The sequence below is a fragment of the Eublepharis macularius genome, chromosome 5 (genome assembly GCF_028583425.1).
Source record: "Eublepharis macularius isolate TG4126 chromosome 5, MPM_Emac_v1.0, whole genome shotgun sequence".
Lineage (NCBI taxonomy): Eukaryota > Metazoa > Chordata > Lepidosauria > Squamata > Eublepharidae > Eublepharis > Eublepharis macularius.
This window is the reverse complement of record NC_072794.1, coordinates 157,192,844-157,209,888: the sequence shown is the minus strand read 5'-3', so window position 1 is coordinate 157,209,888 and position 17,045 is coordinate 157,192,844. Positions and strand designations below refer to the sequence as shown.

The 17,045-nt window shown below is 43.1% G+C and overlaps 2 protein-coding genes and 2 non-coding genes across 4 annotated transcripts in view; 3 read left to right on the top strand and 1 right to left on the bottom strand.

Annotated features, from left to right (window-relative positions):
- The first annotated feature begins 2,893 nt into the window (after positions 1-2,893).
- On the top strand, positions 2,894-3,024 carry LOC129331555 (small nucleolar RNA SNORA3/SNORA45 family). The gene has a single exon (XR_008597204.1). It is a non-coding gene; the product is annotated as a small nucleolar RNA SNORA3/SNORA45 family (small nucleolar RNA).
- Positions 3,025-3,491: 467 nt separating this feature from the next.
- Positions 3,492-8,221, top strand: RPL27A (ribosomal protein L27a). Its single transcript, XM_054980555.1, has 4 exons — positions 3,492-3,626; positions 4,815-4,890; positions 6,078-6,252; positions 8,048-8,221. The coding sequence occupies exons 1-4, from the start codon at positions 3,509-3,511 to the stop codon at positions 8,174-8,176; spliced, it is 498 nt and encodes a 165-aa protein (XP_054836530.1). The 5' UTR covers positions 3,492-3,508; the 3' UTR covers positions 8,177-8,221.
- LOC129331556 (small nucleolar RNA SNORA3/SNORA45 family) lies at positions 5,437-5,567 on the top strand. The gene has a single exon (XR_008597205.1). It is a non-coding gene; the product is annotated as a small nucleolar RNA SNORA3/SNORA45 family (small nucleolar RNA).
- A 3,170-nt stretch (positions 8,222-11,391) lies between the features above and the next one.
- Positions 11,392-17,045, bottom strand: part of ZNF831 (zinc finger protein 831) — a 43,781-nt gene continuing 38,127 nt past the window's right edge. The window contains exons 4-5 of the mRNA XM_054981611.1: positions 15,427-15,593; positions 11,392-12,396 (exon numbers count right to left, since the gene is read on the bottom strand). Coding sequence (XP_054837586.1) covers positions 11,638-12,396; positions 15,427-15,593 — 926 coding nt within the window. The 3' untranslated portion in view covers positions 11,392-11,637. The remainder of the gene's footprint in view (positions 12,397-15,426; positions 15,594-17,045) is intronic.

The following is a 17,045-nucleotide window of genomic DNA, read 5'->3' as shown; positions in this document are numbered from 1 at the left end:
TAGGCAGCTAAAGCATGGTCAATAATGGCCTATTAAGCCTCTATTAAAGGGACACAATTTTTTTTCTCCAGGCAGGTGGCAACCCTATCTACAATGCTAAAAAACCCCACCATTTACATTATATCCCATTCCAAACTGTAAATGCTTCCTACACAAAAAGGGTTAACCCATTTTTTAGCTGTAGGGGACAATTAACAGTCCGTGGTTATTTAATGCACCAGCATGAGAAAAGGAAGGATAGAAATATTTAAAATAAATAATCTAGTTAACTGTAAATAAGAAAGACTCCAAAATACACTGGGACATCACAGTATTATAGGTGAGACACAATCTCTCAGCATTATTTACCTCACAAAATTGTGAATAAAATGGAGGGGAGAAGCAGCAATCATAGATGCTGTCAAGAAAAAGAAAAATCCGATCATCTGGAAGTCATCTTTTTTCACTCCATGTACCCTTGTTGGTAGATCATGCCACCACAAATCTTCAACAGGCCCCTTGGAATGGTTATTATTTTAGAATGATTATTAAAGTAGGTTATATCTAGCCTGTAGGTTATATCTAGGCTCCAAAGTTTCTTTGGAGCTCCCTGTGGAAAGATTGCTTACTTGGCCAACCAGTATAAAAAATTCCAATAATGTATGTTGTGAATGAAGCAGCTAAACCATTCAACACCTGTGATTGGCAGAGTAGTGAACATTCACAAAGAAATATGTTTTTGATTATTTTTTAAAGTTCACTCAGTTTCAGTTCTTCCTGACCCGCTGCATCTGGGTACATAAATAAGCTGGCCTTAAATCTCTGGTGCTTCATTTCTTACTGTGTGTAGAAAAAAACCTTGAAATTTATTTGTCTGGGCTGATATGAAATAACAAAACTGGGTGGTGATTTTTTTTTAAAAAGCAGCCATTAAAAATATACTAAAAGGGTATCTTTGACTCCAATCAGCATTCCTGAGCTCTTGGATTTATTAATATTGTACAAAGAATTAAAACAAGCTGTTCATTTAGTTATCACACCTTTCATCTTCCACTTAAACTCTGAAAACAGCCCTGAAAAGAAGAACATGGACCAAATTGAGACTGAGGGTACAATCAGATGCACTTTTCTCAAAACACACATACAATATATATACGTATATAAATTTGCCTACCTATACATGTATAAGTGAATATATATACATATACATACATCCATCCATGCATATACGTTTGAGTAAATATGTATCAAGATGGGTAGTCATGTTAGTCTTTCTGTAGCAGTAAAAAAGAGCAAAATTCCAGTGGCACCTACAAAACTAATAAAATTTGTAGCAGGTTGGGTTGCCAGCCTCCAGGTAGTGGCTGGAGATCTCCTGGAATTACAACTGGTCTCCAGGCCACAGAGATCAGTTCACCTGGAGAAAACGGCTATGGGGGGGGGGCGGCTCTATGGAATTATGCCAAGCCAAGGTCCTTCCCCTCCCTAAACCCCACTTTCTCCAGGTTTCACCCCCTCGATCTCCAGGAATTTTCCAACTTGGAGCTGGCAACCCTAGTAGCAGGGTATGAGCTTTTGTGAGTCAGCTCATTCTATATATACATATGTTTGCATACATGTGTGAGTACACATATACAGAATTATACCCATACATATACAAATGCACATATATGCATATCGGCTCCCCGCCCCCACCCAATGAAGAGGACCACGCGGGCTAGGCTAGGTCACGTGACGGAGACACGCCTGAGGGGGGCGAAGATTCTCTCGCGAGAACCAATTCGCTTCGTTTCCCTTTCTTAGCCGGCCTAAGACGCGAAATATCGTGAGAAGTGTTTTCTGAGGCGCGAAATCTCGCGAGAGGAGACGGGCGCCGCTCTCTTTCTTTTCGGCCTGGCAAGATGGTAGGTGGCGAAATGGTGGCCGTGTGGCGGTGACCGCCAAACAGGCGCTCCGGGCTCGGGTGGCCTGCGAGAGCCTGGGGGTAGCGGTTTTCTCCGGCGGAGGGAGGGGGAGAGGAGCCTGGGGGACCGAGAAGGAGGCCCCTCTTGGTGCTTGGGGGCGGGGGGGGGGGAACGTGGCCGGGCTCTCCCTTCCCTCACCCGGGAAGCCGCCTCGCTTCCTGTCGTCGAGACGACCGTGCGTTGCGTGCTTTCTTTTCTCCCGTTTTTCTTCCCGACCGTCGCGTTCTCGTGTGCTGAGAGAAAAATTAAGCGGCCCCCATTAAAACAGCTCCTGGGTTTAATTGGCTTAGAAAACCAACGGGCCTCTCCGGAGCCCTGCGTGACAAGGTTGGGAAGCAAAAAGTACAATAGGATTTTTGAAAAGAACGCATTAAAAACGTTGATCGTATTCAAAAAAGCCATAAAATCAGCTCAGGTTAGAAGAAGTCGGTGGAAACCGCTTAAAACAAAAGTTGTACAGTGAAATCCTGAGCGGAGTTAAATCGGTCTAAGCCCATTGAAACCAGTGGGCTTAGACTGGAGTGAGTCTGCTTAGGATTTCACAGGTAGTTGGGCATGAAGGAAAGCTAAATAACGGCTTTTCTGAAAAACCATCTCTTTGCTGTATTTATATTGGGGAAGCACGTATTTAAAATTACTTGAATGGTCTGGAAATTTCATGTGTGGATAACTGTCTAGTTCTCTGTCCTCCAAAAAATCTGTGTTGCATCTTTTCTCCCCCCTTCCCCATTTTGTTCTCAAGGCAGAATAGTGAGGAAAGTTAGGCTGAGAGAGTGCCTGGCCCATGGTCAGTCAGCAAACAGATTTGGGATTTGAGCCCATGCTAATTTCTGGTGGTGCAGTCATACGAGTTTAGTCAAGGCTAAGCCCGCAGATTTTCCTTAGAGTACCTTGGCATGTGTATGTAGCCAGCCAACTCTTAGAACAGAAGACCCGCATATGTACAAATGATCGAGACTAGAGTCACATCTAGATATTGCCAGTTATCATGGTGTGCTATAGTACTCGAAGAGTAACAACTAACTTTTATTCACTGGCTGTCCTCTTAATAGTACAGTCAGCCACCAGGTTAGTAACAGATTTATTGCAGAAGATCCTCATGGGCAGCCTTTCACATTCAGAGTGCCAGTCTGTGTTTGTAGCAGTAGAAAAGAGTTCAGTAGCACCTATAAGACTAACAAAAATTTGTGCTAGTCTTAGAGGTGCTATTGGACTTTCGCTCTTTTCTGCTGCTACAGACAGACTAACACAGTAACCGATCTTGATTCTGTGTTTGTGTGCATGTTTGTTTAACATCACAATTGAAAACATACTGATGATGCTTCTAGTGACACAGATTTGATGGTTTTTCTCTGACCTGAATGCATTTCGCTTAAACAGATATTGTAGACACTTGGGTATAGGAGGGAATATATTTCAAATAATTAATACAGTTAAAATACGACAAAAGTTAAAAAGCCAACCTATGCTAAACTTTGATTGACAGCTTAAAGCCAGTAAAATAGAAAATAGGGCCTTCCGTGTCCAAAAAAGTCATCTTGCAATCTGGTTTTTTCCTGAGGGCTATGATTGGTAAGTATGTGCATCTCATATTTATCATTATATTTTCTTCTCTTAAGCCTTCCAAACTGAGGAAGACCAGGAAACTGAGGGGTCATGTGAGTCATGGCCATGGTCGTATTGGTATGTATAAAGGGCTCATAAGGTTATTTCATTGTTTGGTATGTTGCTGTTTTCTAGAAATCTTTTTAATCATGCCTGTAAAGTCTATGGCAGGTTTTAAGCAGTTGCTATCCCATGTTCAGGGGTAGTTAAACGAGCACATGCAGTTCGTTATCCAGTCTGCTAGCCGTGGCTGTTTTTCCATGAGTGCCACTTTCCAATTTATTATGGCCAGCTCAGAGCCTCCCACCCACCCATGGCAATAAACACAAGCTGTATGGAAGAATTACTTTAAGACTATCTAGCCCAGGCAGAAACTTGTATTTCTGTTTCTGCTCAGGGCTTGAATGCCTTTTCTGTAAAGCTTGTAACAGATACAGGGACTATAATAAAAGATGAGTGCAAAACAGATTTCTCAGACGGAACTCATTAAATAAACAAGAGTATACACTTTTAGTCCTTCACGCCATTTTGAAAGAATATAAAATGGCTTCTCCTGCATGGCCTTGGGGAGCAGTTGCGGTACATCTATTTGCTCTTTATCAAGAGATTAAAAAATGTACAAGAGTTGCCTGCCTCATTCTTTTTTTTTTTAAAGTTCCTAACAGTGCAGTCCTAAAATGAGTTACTCTAGTCATTTCCATAAACAGAAATCAATGGGCTTAGACTGGAGTAACTTTTCAAGATTGCTATTTAAATTTTGCTTTAGTCAAGTCATACATTCATGCTTTCCAGTCCTGAGACATGATTGATTTCATGCACCTGAATCAGGACACATGCCTGCCTGACAATTTGTTGTTAATGCTTCAAAATCCAATTAACTTGCACTGTAAGGTGACCAGAACTCACAAACTTGCTTCCTTGAATAATGCATGCTTTTTGTGTGTGGCAGACACGGAAACAAACACTGGCTACTTTGCTGGCTGCTGAAATGGAAATTAGGGAGTTCTAAAAATCAAAACCAGATATACATAGATATATGTATTGTTAGTGTGTCATGTTTAGAATTGTGTGTTTTTTCTTATTCTCTATGTTTATTATATTATGGTGTATAGTTTATAGTTTAAATAAAGAATTTTTAAAATAAAAACCAGAATGTCGCTCTGTCCAATAGCTTTCTGTCATTCAGCTCAATATTATTCTGAGTAATCTATGCTTTATTTACAACTCTTCAGTTCACTTTAATCTCTTTATCAATGTGTGTCTTAGGCAAGCACAGGAAGCATCCTGGAGGACGTGGTAATGCAGGAGGCATGCATCACCACAGAATTAATTTTGACAAATAGTAAGCTATCTCTCTCTTTATTTTTTAAAAATTAAACTCTCCAGACCGGGGCGGGGGGAGATTTACCAGGTTGCTAAGAACTTTATTTGCTGGTGATGTCACTGTGTACTCAGCCCTAGGAATGCTGTTGTCAATTGCTGGATTTTATTTGGGGAAAGTAAAAGTATGATCTGCTAAGAGCAAAGCCTTAGAGTTCATTTACAGGGTTATAGAAATGTGTATTAATTCATTGCTTTCGATTGAGGTCTTTGTCTTGTTTAATAGTGTACCTCATTCTAAGGTTTTGCGGTTCAGTTTGTAGAAAACATAATCAATTTCCTTTGGCTTTAGGCCATAGAGTAATTCTGTTCATAATTTCTAGCAGGTAATCTGTTACCTGTATTTATTTATTTGTTTGTTTCTTGATGTTATTTATAGTCTCCCTTTCTTGCTGAGACTCAAGATGGATTACACTGTGAGAGTCAATAAGATCGAGATCTGTGACATTCAATAAATAATGCAATACAGTTTGGAACTTAGGCAGGAGAACTCGCATATCTACAAATGATCGAGACTAGAGTCACAACTAGATATTGCCAATTATCATGGTGTGCTATAGTACTCGAAGAGTAACAACTAACTTTTATTCACTGGCTGTCCTCTTAATAGTACAGTCAGCCACCAGGTTAGGAACAGATGACTCTCAAACTGGGAGGTGTGGGGCACTCAAGAGAATGGGCACAACGATTTGACCTTCTCTTACAGCTCTTTCTCCCAAGTGTTCAAAGTGCTTCGCAGATACTATCTTACTCGTTTTTTTAAAAAATATACTTTTGACTGTGACCAGATATTCAGCTTGGGGCTCTCATATGTGAAGCATGCGCTTGTCACTGAGCTCTTGCCTTCTGCCAACCTGGCTGCTGTGGGCTCAGCAGTGATGTGGGGAGAGGCAGTGTATAGGAGCTGGTAGTGATCTGGAGGCCTGGAAAAGACAGAAGCTGGGTTGGTTGCACCCAGAGACGCTTCTAACTTGGGCAAGGGAGGATAAGGAACACTTGAGAAATGGTAATATAAATAGATTATTTTTTTTCTTGCAGTGATTATAAAATTAACCCAAGAATCTGTTTTATATGTGCGTTCTCTAGCTAAATGGTTGTGCTTGTGTATTTCAGAATGGGTGTGATTATATGTTGTATGTTTCTTCTTAGTCATCCTGGTTATTTTGGAAAAGTTGGTATGAGACACTACCACTTGAAGAAAAACCAGCACTTCTGCCCTACAGTCAATCTAGATAAACTCTGGACTCTTGTTAGTGAGCAGACAAGGCTCAATTACGCCAAAAATCAGGCTGGATTAGCACCTGTGATTGATGTTGTACGCTCGGTAAGTGTTGGTTCTTGTTTCCTGGGCCTGTGTTTTTGATCATGACCCCCTGCTAATACATTCATACAGTTTCCTAATGCCAGTAAATTTGGAATATGCTTACATAATAGATGTATGCTTACCCCAACATGCATCAGTTAGATACAGTCTGCCGGCTGTGTTTGGCAACCCACCCAGCTCTTGATAAGGGTAAGACCGAAGTCTGTGGGTTCAAGAGAATGCAACTATACATTTCTTTTGAGACCATCTCAGCTATTTCCCCATGGAAGTTGTATGCTTACATAGGAAGTCTAAAGATTTACTGGAAAACACGGGGGGGGGGAGTACATGGGTGACAAGCTGATCTTAACGAGACTGGCGCAGTATCATAACATGCTTCGTTGTTATGGTGTGCTGTGTTTCTCGAAGAGAAATTCCTGATATGATTGGCTGTGATCTTAAGTCTTGTATCACAGGCCACCCAGATCAGCAACATTAGTTAGCTTCAGGACCATGGACTAGAGAGAGAATGATTTCCAGTTTGCTATTATTGTCTATGCTCTTGATGTTGTTGAAAAAATGTGAAACTGACTATCGTTATAGCCATCAGATTTGTAACTGATTGGAAGGAGCTGTGGCTATGTGGTAGAGCTTCTGTTTGACATGTGAAGGTCCCAGGTTCATTCCCTGGCATCTCCCGTTTAAAGGATCATGTTATAGATGTTGTGAAAGACCTCCACCTGAGACCTTGGAAAGTTGCTGCCAGTCTGTGTAGGCAATGGTGGTTTTCATGGACGAATGGCAGCTTCATGCGTTCATGTGACAGTAACTAACTTTGCGGCTGGGATAGAACACTGTAGATCGGATTAAGTAAATTCCTGACTACCATTCAGACAAAAGGGGGAAATCAGTATGTGCACAATGGAATTTATTTAACCAGAAATCCAACCCCCAGAGCCTTCACAGAGGGTGTGCAGCCATATTTGTGGACCTTTCTTGAATCAATTTCCACTAGATAAAACACATTTATTCATTATGTGGCAACTCCTTTTTAAAAAGATGTTCACTTTTACATGTAATTATTCTTTTTTTAAGACCATCTCTTAAGGAAAACTGGGAATAATCTTTTTTTTCATTGAATTTCTTGTGTTTGTTTTTCTTAATGCTGAGTAGCAACCAAAAAAGCAATGCAGTTTTTCCAATAGGGTAATAAATGTCTGAATAATTAAAATTACAGTGCTTAACAATTAACCTTATAATGTTTGTTTAGCAGAAAAGATAGAGAGTCCAGCAGCACTTGTAAGACAAACAAGATTTGTGGTAGGGTATGAGCTTTCATGATTCACAGTTCAGTTCTTCAGATACCTTTTTGTTCAATAAGAGCGGTGTGTGGAAAATAATTTGACTTTGCTGTTTTTATAAATAGGCAAGTTTTCTTCTATAGAAAAACTGGATTGTGCAAAAATACCATTGTTTAATAATAACAACAACAACATTCGATTTATATACCGCCCTTCAGGACAACTTAATGCCCACTGAATATTCCGAAGCCATGTACTTGATACAATTTGTGTTCTTTTTTAACTTTTATAATTTTTTCTCTTGTCAATATTTGTAGTTAAGAGCTAAAAGTGCTGGTTCTACTGAAGTTCTTCTTTATATGGCACAATTTATTATTTACAGTATTTGGAAATTTTCTGTGGACTTCATTGAATTGCTGTGAACTAGTAGTGGCTGTAAAGGACTTGGAAAATTGAACTGTTGAGCTTATACCTAAATTGCTGCTCTCTCTCCCCCCCCCCTCCTGTTTTTCCAGGGTTATTACAAAGTCCTGGGCAAGGGGAAGCTGCCTAAACAGCCTGTAATTGTGAAAGCAAAGTTCTTCAGCAGAAAAGCAGAAGAGAAAATCAAAGCAGTTGGTGGAGCCTGTGTACTAGTGGCATAAAGGACTTTATGTACTCAGGTTTAAATAAACATTATTTCAGATGTCTGTGTGTGTTTTCATTTTAAGCTAATGGAGATTGCTAATTGCTGTACTGCCAGCTCATTTGTAGGAGTCACATCTCCCTAGGACGGTAGTCCCCAGCTTTTTGAGTCGGTGGGACCTTTGGAATTTTGACACAGGTTGGTGGGCACAACCACAAAATGGCTGCTGCAAGAGATGAAGCTGTCCATAAAATGGCAGCTGCAGGACACAGCGCCTACCTCAAATGTCAGAAGCTGTGTTTAACTAGATACCTTTTAAAAGGAACGTGGTGTTTAAAAGTATTTTCTTGCATACACACAGCTTACCTTCAGACATGCAGCGACAATCCTTGTGCTTTTGTAACAGCTGCAACAACTTTTTACACACCTGCAGAGAATCAGAAGCCCTATTGGCCCTACCCACTTTCCAAAAATACTGGGCAGGCACCATAGCACCCATAGGTACCACGCTGGAGACCCCTGCCCTAGGATATGAACTCATAGCTGTGTATGTTCTGTGATTCCACTGTGCAACTACAGAAATGGTTCTGAGCTGTGGAAGAAATGCTGCCTCGGGATGCGGAGATGATGCTAGTCTTGGAGTGGGGGGTGTTTGGGCCAGAGTGCCTCCTTTGCCACAGATGCTTATCAGGCTCACTTCCTAGGCACCATGTTCTGGTACCCCTTGGATGGGGGTTCAGTAATGCAAAAATTTGAATTGAAGCTTGGCTCAAAGCACTTCAGATTATGAAGAGGGGCTGAACATGTACTAGTAATGCACGGTGAAACTGCAAAAGCAGGGGAGGGGCTTATGGAAAGTTTCCAGTGCTTTGAGGCAAGGGTATAGGACTGGACACTTTGCAGTGATGTCTTCACCCTGTCTAGCTGCAGCTGTATAAACTAACTCAGCTCCTAGTGCACAATAGTAAAGACAAGCAGCATGTATCCATTGCTGTTGAAAGGCAAGGCATAATACAACAGGATTAGTGAATACTTGTGCAGTAGTTGAGTACAGGGTGTGCAGATCTTACCTAGTGAGAGCCAGTTTGGTGTAGTGGTTAAGAGTGTGGGACTCTAATCTGGAGAGCTGAATTTGATTCCACACTCCGCTTGAAGCTGGCTGGGTGTTCTTGGGCTAGTCACAGCTCTGGAGCTCTCTCAGCCCCACCCACCTCACAGGGTGTTTGTTGGGATAACAACATACTTTGTAAACTGCTTTGAGTGGGTGTTAAATTGTCCTGAAGGGCGATACATAAATTGGTTATTATTCCTACTTCATGGGGCAAGTAGATAGGTAGGAATGTTCACTACAAAAAGAGTTGTTATACTTAAAGGACAGACCCATATTAGACCTATCTTTTTTTGTGTGGAAGGGTATCAACGCATGCACAGGAGAGAACATTAGTCTTCAGTAATGAGCCATAGCCTCCAAAATAATTTCTGGAACATGTTTTTAATAAATACACAATATCTTATGAAGATAAAAAGGTTATTTGCAGGATATAAGCAAAATCCACCCAAACATCACTGAAGCCTTGTCGAAGGCTTTCACAGCCGGAGAATGATGGTGGTTGTGGGTTTTCCGGGCTGTATTGCCGTGGTCTTGGCATTGTAGTTCCTGACGTTTCGCCAGCAGCTGTGGCTGGCATCTTCAGAGGTGTAGCACCAAAAGATAGAGATCTCTGTGTTGAGAGATCTCTATCTTTTGGTGCTACACCTCTGAAGATGCCAGCCACAGCTGCTGGCGAAACGTCAGGAACTACAATGCCAAGACCACGGCAATACAGCCCGGAAAACCCACAACAACCATCACTGAAGCCCTTTGGAAATGAATGAGAGGTGCAAAAGCCAAAAATGCTTGTCATCCTAGAGTTTGTGATGGTTTAGTGGAGTGTAAGTTTGATTCTGCCATCCCATACCGGCTCATACTTGTACGTTCCTCTAGCATAAGGAACCTTCTGGCAGAAATGCTTGTGCCAAGAGTCTTAAGTCATTAGATGAAGGGGCTGGAACTAGCCAAACAAAATGGCAAGATCCATTTTCCATGTTTCTCTGCCACAGATGTGGGCAGAAACGGAAGTGATGTTGGCAGTTTTCCCACTAACATTTAGAAAATTATGAATTGGTAAAGGAACTGTTTAATCAGATTACCATGTTTATAAAAATATGCCAGCATGAAAGCGTTTGGGAGAAGATTTCAATCATACACCTACCATATGTTCAGTAGAAAGAAGGATATGCTGCGTAGCTGTTAGAATCTTACTCTGGTAACATTCTTTAAAATGTGACTTTTCCATTGCATGCTGCACATTTGGCCTGTTTAGGACTAGCACAGCTACCAAATATTTTCACAATCAGCCTTATTTTGTAAGTTTTCCTGTAACACAATTTTTAAAAATTCCCACTCATCTGAAAGTAAATATAAAACTTTTCTATAATAGAACAGTGCAAATTGTGCTCTGGTGATACCATTGTTTCAAATTAGTGTTCTAATGAAAATAGGTTTTGGCCTCAGACAAACTACCTAGAATCTGATAAATTTCTAGGGTTTGTAGCAAAGGGAATTTTTACTAGGGTGTAGTTTGCACTAACCCATGAATGTTGTGAAGTCTTAATATCCTGTAAGTGGCTTTTATATTTGTATACTCAACTTGGGGACTGGGTGGGGGAGATACTCATGTTTGTTTGGGTTGATAAAATCTGAATATGTGCCCTGCTTGGCTAGAAAAAGCAGAATTCAGAGGAACTTGTTAAAAACTGACAGTGATAGCTAACAGCCATTTTCTTAGTAGGAAGTGGATATCAAGTAGCCAAATAGATCTAGGCACAAAAGGCACAAAACACAGCGGAGCGTGCTTGTGTTGTTTTGTCACAAAGCATGGAACGTTTGTGCAACAAAAAAGCCGTGCATAGATCTCATGCAAAACCCTTCATAGATGGGGAAAGGCAATTGAAAAGAAGCTTGGAACAACTGAAAGAACGATTCTGGAGACAGCTGCATTCTTCCTCTTGTAAAGTCATCCTTAAGCTTCTCAGAGAAGGAAGGTGAACGCTGCTGCGCCGCGAGATGTACTGCAGATCTGCCACTGCCAGTGTATGAGAAAGTATTTTATCAAAGTTGAATTCATCCAGAAGTCTGATGAAGTCAGGAGCTAAGGTACTGTAGGCTTAGAATGGGCTTTCTTCACATGTGACAATGGCTTCCTTGTTTGGCATCATCTGTAAGCTGCTTTGGGTCCCCATTGAGGAGAAAGGTGGAGCATAAATGAAGTAAATAAGTAAAACGTAAAGAAGTCCAAGTCCTTGGCAAAGACTTATTCTCTGGAGAGAGCAGGAATGGCTTTTCTGATCAGAAGGTGTGTGAGTCAGATGGTCTGCTGGCCATTTATGGGGCACTTCTTGCCAATCATACCCCACCTTCAACAGCAAAGGGGCTATGGACTATATTTCTATAATGAGCCTGTCTTCATCTTCACTGCTTGTGTCTTCTTCCACATGGGTTTGTTTGTTCATCATTTCCAAGGTCTGTTTTTTGAAAGATTTGGATGGAGTTCCAGAGCTACCTAAGGGAGCAGAAGAGTTTTTCGAAGCGGGAGATTCAGCAGCACAAAGTTTTCCTTGCCCGCCAACCGACTGCAGACAGCTGCTGCTCTTATCTGCACCTCTTGTGGTTTCCTGTGCATGCCTTGAACTGAGCAAACAAATATTCGATGCTGATGTCTCTGTAAGCAGCTTTGGTCTAAGCGAAAGGTAGCACGGGGTTTGGATGACGGGGGGAAGTTTTTCATGTAATGTTGAAAAATTGCTTTTTGTGGTTTGTACTCTTCTTCCCAATATGTGGAACGGTGGCTCTAAGACGGCAACCTTTTGACTTTTCGATTCCATACAAAATACATCTTTGAGGTCCGTTTTTGACCCATCAAATACAGGCCTAGTAACTTCTGAACACAAGTGGTTACGAGGATGGCTCTCGCCTGGATCTCTAAAGTTACAAGTCCCAGTAGATGTGCAAGGGTGCTCAGGAGGTATATCAGGATGTCTCTCTCTCGGTAGTTTTCCCAAGGAGCAAACATTTAGGCCCCTGTCTTTTTGTGCCAGCACATGAGTGGATAATGTGCAGGAATATGTTGCGGGAGCTGTCGCTGTTGTCTGTAAGGACAATATGCTGCTTAAGGATTCATTAATAGGTCTAGAAGAAACCTATCAGAAATAGAGGAGAAATTATCAGCTTACTGTACATTATGGCACATTCAAATCCAAAAAACAACCATCTTGTAATGGAAATTAGTGCACCATCTTGAATATGTGAAGCTGCCCTTATACTGAGTCAGACACTTGCGTTTTCAAGTTCAGAATTCAGTATTATCTAATGTGACTGGCAGACGCTCTCCAGTCTTTTATATCACCTGCGAACTGGCCTTTTTAACTGGAGGTGCCAGGAATTGAACCTGAGACTCTCTGCATGCAAAGTAGATGCTCAGCCTCTGAGCCATGGCCCTCCCCAATCAGCTTATAGGGATATATGTTTTAATGTTGAAATGTTTGCTGTCTTGGGGACCCTATTTGGATGGAAAGTTGGCATAAGAATGTGTTAAATAAAAATAAAAATATTAAGCACAGGAATCCAGTAGCATCTATAAGACTAATAAAATTTGTGGTAGGGTATGAGCTTTTGTGAGTTACAGCTAGACATGGGCACAAACAGAAAAAAAACCACGAACACCCTGTTCATTGTTCATTGCCATCCATGAACAACGAACAGAAGCGAACATGTCCCCTTAACAAACATGTTCGGTGTTCATGTTCATGGCCCTTTAAACATCCCTTTAAACTATCAGGTGGCAGGGGGCTTGCCACCTGCTAGCTGATAATTTAAAGGGCCCTTTCCTGCCAAGTGCAAGGGGCAGGGCCCTTTAAACACCCCACAACTCCCCAGCCCCCTGCCCCACCCCAGCGCTGCCAGGCTGCTGCTGCCAAGTGCGAGAGGGATGGAGAGATTCTCTCCGTCCCTCTGGCAGCGGGCAGAGCAGGCACCACGGGCCACTTCTGCCTACTATCAGAGGGACAAGGAGGCTCGCCTCGTCCCTCTGACAGCAGGCAGAGCTGGTGCCGCAGGGCTCTTTCTGCCCGCTGTCAGAGAGACAAGGAGAATTTCCTCATCTCGCTGACAGCGGGCAGAGCCAGCGCCACCACGGGGCCATTTCTGCCCGCTATCAGAGGGATGAGGAGAGACTCCCCTTGTCCCTCTGACAGCAGGCAGAGCTGGCACCACAGGGCTGCTCCTTCCTGGTGCCAGCAGGACAGAGAGTCCATCCCTCTCACACCAGGAGAGCTGGCGCCACCCCCTTTGCTGTCATTTTCTCTTCACAGTGGCATAAACTATACCGCCTGTTGGAAGCTACTTTGAGGGGTTACAAAACTGACCTTCCCAATGTCCAATACCCACCAAATTTGCAGGGGACATAGTCCTCACTGTGCTCTGAAGACCCCCCAAGTTTCAGAGAGATTGCACCCCAGGAAAGGTATGATCCATGGGTTCCCCCCCCTTTGCTGTCTATTTCTCTTCTGAGTGGCAAAAACTGGACTGTCTGCTGGAAGCTGAAGGGTTAAAGCCAAAAGGAAAGCCAGAAGGAGTTCAGACAGAATCCAGTCCCTGCCCTTGCCAGGGGAATTGATTTAAAGGCGCCAGACTGTCTGGCTTGACAAACGGCTACCAAACGAACAAGGCTTTGCAACAACCACCTGTTCGTTTGGAATGGGGACTCACGAATGGCTTGTTCGCAAACAGATGAACGGGATGTTCATGGATTTTTTTCGTTCATATTGCTGTTCATGCCCATATCTAGTCATGGCTCACTTCTTCAGATACAGCTAGACAGTGCAATCCTAAGGAGAGTTACTCCAGTCTAAGCCCATTGATTTAAATAGGCTTAGACTGGAGTAACTCTTCATAGGATTGCACTAAGAATGTGAGCCCATCTGTCCTTGTATCTTAGAGAGTGGAGTGATTTCAGATGCCAAATGACAATAGCAGGCCTGATAGGATTAGGTGGGATATGCAGAGGGGTAGTGAGTGTGTAGAAATCAGCATTGGTAATGAGACAAACATGGACGCCCATCTTGATCTATATTAAGCACAGTATCTTTTGGCATACTTCTTTTGGTGGTGGAACTTAATGTCATGAATGGTATCTTTGGAACACTCCATACACACACACACACACACACACACACATTTTACAGTTATATAACAAAGTACATACTGTCCACAGGCAATATATTCCTTATGACAACTGTCATCTTCATTACATTTTCTAATCAAATTTGCTCATAAAAATGTATCTATTTCAGGAAGTTGCCAAACTGTCCAGGAAATGGTTTATAAACCATTTGTGCAGCTCTGATCTTATTTATAAAGAAGATTTGGATGCTGCCTCTTCAGAGGCCTGCTTGAAGTGGCTAAACGTTTCAAACAGTAAAAATAATTCATAACTCAATAAAACTGCTTCTTAAGCCCAGAGGCACCAGCGAAAAAACCATCCCAGAATACTCATTAAAACCACCACCCAGTGAGAGCAGCTTAAAACAGCATTTTCCTTCAGTCTGTGGGCCAGACCAGATGGCAGTATTAAGGAGGCAAAACTTCTTTTATGTTTTTTTCTGAAAGGTGTATGTCTATGTATTCCATTTTGATCTGATAGCCCATTCTGATGGGTAGCGGAAGCCAATTTTTCCTACCTTTTAAAAATCTGAGCTATAACGCATGAACGCAATGACCAGTTTCAAATTCTAAAGCACTGTTGGAAAGCTTCTAAATTCCTTTAAAATCAACTAATAATAATAAGTGAATTTCCCCCCACATTTCTAGTTTACTGCATCGGATGCTTTATGAAATCCAAAGAGTCACCTAATGTATATTAAACAATTGTTAACTTATTATTTTGGCTTTCCAACGAGTCTTCACCTGAAAAATCCAATTTGATATCCCATTGTTAAGCAGACTAGAACTTATGAACATTCTATCCAGAGTTAGAGATTTCAGGAAGGAAGGAAGGAAGGAAGGGATGGACGAGCGAACGAACGAATGAACAAGAATCTGCGAGACAGTTTGAATCTCTACTCTGACATGGAAGCTCACTGGGTGGCCTTGGGTCAGTCACACTATCTCAGCTTAACCTACCTCGCAGGGTTATTGTGAGGATAAATGTGGAGGAGAGGGGAATGACCTACTTGTCCATCCTCGGAGTCTTCCTGCTTGAAGTTACACGAGCTGCCAAGCGACAAAAATGTCATTCCTGAGTCGCTCTTTCCTTCTTTTGTTGGATATTTTTTCACAAAGGAGGCAGCTTCATCCGTTGTGCAAGAAGGCACCCGTTCCTGAAGGTTTTGATCATGTCCTAGTTGGAAAGAGAATATTGAAGCAAAATTTATTAGTAGGATGATGCATCTAGGGACTGGAATTTTTGTAAACTTTTCTAAGAATTGGTCTAACAATTTTCATATAATCTTGGACTGTATTTTATTTCATCACTAGTGATCTTTGAATGCATTTGGTAGACACGTAATATTTTGCACATTTTATTTCTGTTGATACTTTCCCCATCCAAAGGCTCAAAGAAAGTTCAAAAATATCCTTTTCTTAATTTCGATAAGATGACCTTTGAGCCAGAGTAGGCTAGATCTTGAGTGCCCAAAGATTCAGTCCCATTTCAGGAGCAATAAGGAGGAGAAGATAGTTCAGCTCTCCAAAAGGATTTCACCCCACAACGAGAGCCACACAGAGCCTCTAGTCACGAGACACAGTACATGAGGATGCTCAAGTGAAGCAAGGTGCTCACTGTTACTCAGGAAACCGAGTTCATTAAAGGACAGATCTACAGACCTTGCGAATATCACCGCTCAGAGGGTTTGTTTATTTCCTCTCTGCCTCCTAGAATGAGAGGTGAAACTGACAGAGCTGACACTGGACACAACTTTTTAAAAGATCTACGTATATCTAATTGAAATACCTCTGGCTTCAGAGAGAGGAGGTCTGTTCTGTGGAATGATGGGGAAGGGGTGCCTCGCTCAGTGCAAGATGCTAGCAGAAAGCAGGACCGGATCGACGGGGGGGCAGGGGGGGTAGTCTGCCCCCGGTGCCACCAAAAAGGGGGCGCCAGGCGCAGTTGCCAGCCCCAGGAGCGCGCTGCCAGCCCCGGGAGCGCGCCCGGGGAAAGGTGAATGGCGCAGGCGGCTGGCGGCCCGCACCATTCGCCTTTCCCCAGGACAAGGGGCGTGCGGCAAACCAGCCGCCCCTTGTCCTGGGGAAAGGCAAAAGGTAGTGCGAGTGACTTGGAAGCCGCCCGCACCATTCACCTTTCCCCAAGACAAGGGGCATGCGGCAAGCCGGCCACCCCTTGTCCTCGGGAAAGGCAAAAGGCACCACGAGTGGCTGGGAAGCCGCCTGCACCGTTCGCCCTTCCCCAGGACAAGGGGCGTGCGGCAAGCCGGCGGCCCCTTGTCCTGCGGGGCAGGTGAACGGCGCGGGCAGCCTCCAAGCCACTCGCACTGCCGCCAGCTCCGCGGCGCGCCGGGACAGCTGGCTTGCTGCGGGGGCGGGGGGCGCCCCAGTGTGATGACATCATCACGCAGTGCCAGGAGCGCGCGCACACAATGCGCGCACAGGTTGAGCCTGACTATGGTTGCCCTGGGCGCTGGCAACCGTAGATCCGGCCCTGGCAGAAAGGCACTGTTTCCCCTCTGCTTGTAAGCCGGGACAGGAGATTAAGGAGTGCTCGGGGGGTACCTCCAGGGATTTGGAGCAGGTGAGGTCCCCGTTCCCTGTTTTTCAGAGCTAGCCCTCATGTGGC

Bases quoted from the DNA above. Each gene is read 5' to 3' on its own strand.
- RPL27A (XM_054980555.1), top strand. From the start codon at position 3,509: ATGATTGGTAAGTATGTGCATCTCATATTTATCATTATATTTTCTTCT. The intron at 3,627-4,814 runs GTATGTATAAAG...TGTGTGTCTTAG, and splicing joins TCATGGCCATGGTCGTATTG to GCAAGCACAGGAAGCATCCT. The intron at 4,891-6,077 runs GTAAGCTATCTC...GTTTCTTCTTAG, and splicing joins AGAATTAATTTTGACAAATA to TCATCCTGGTTATTTTGGAA.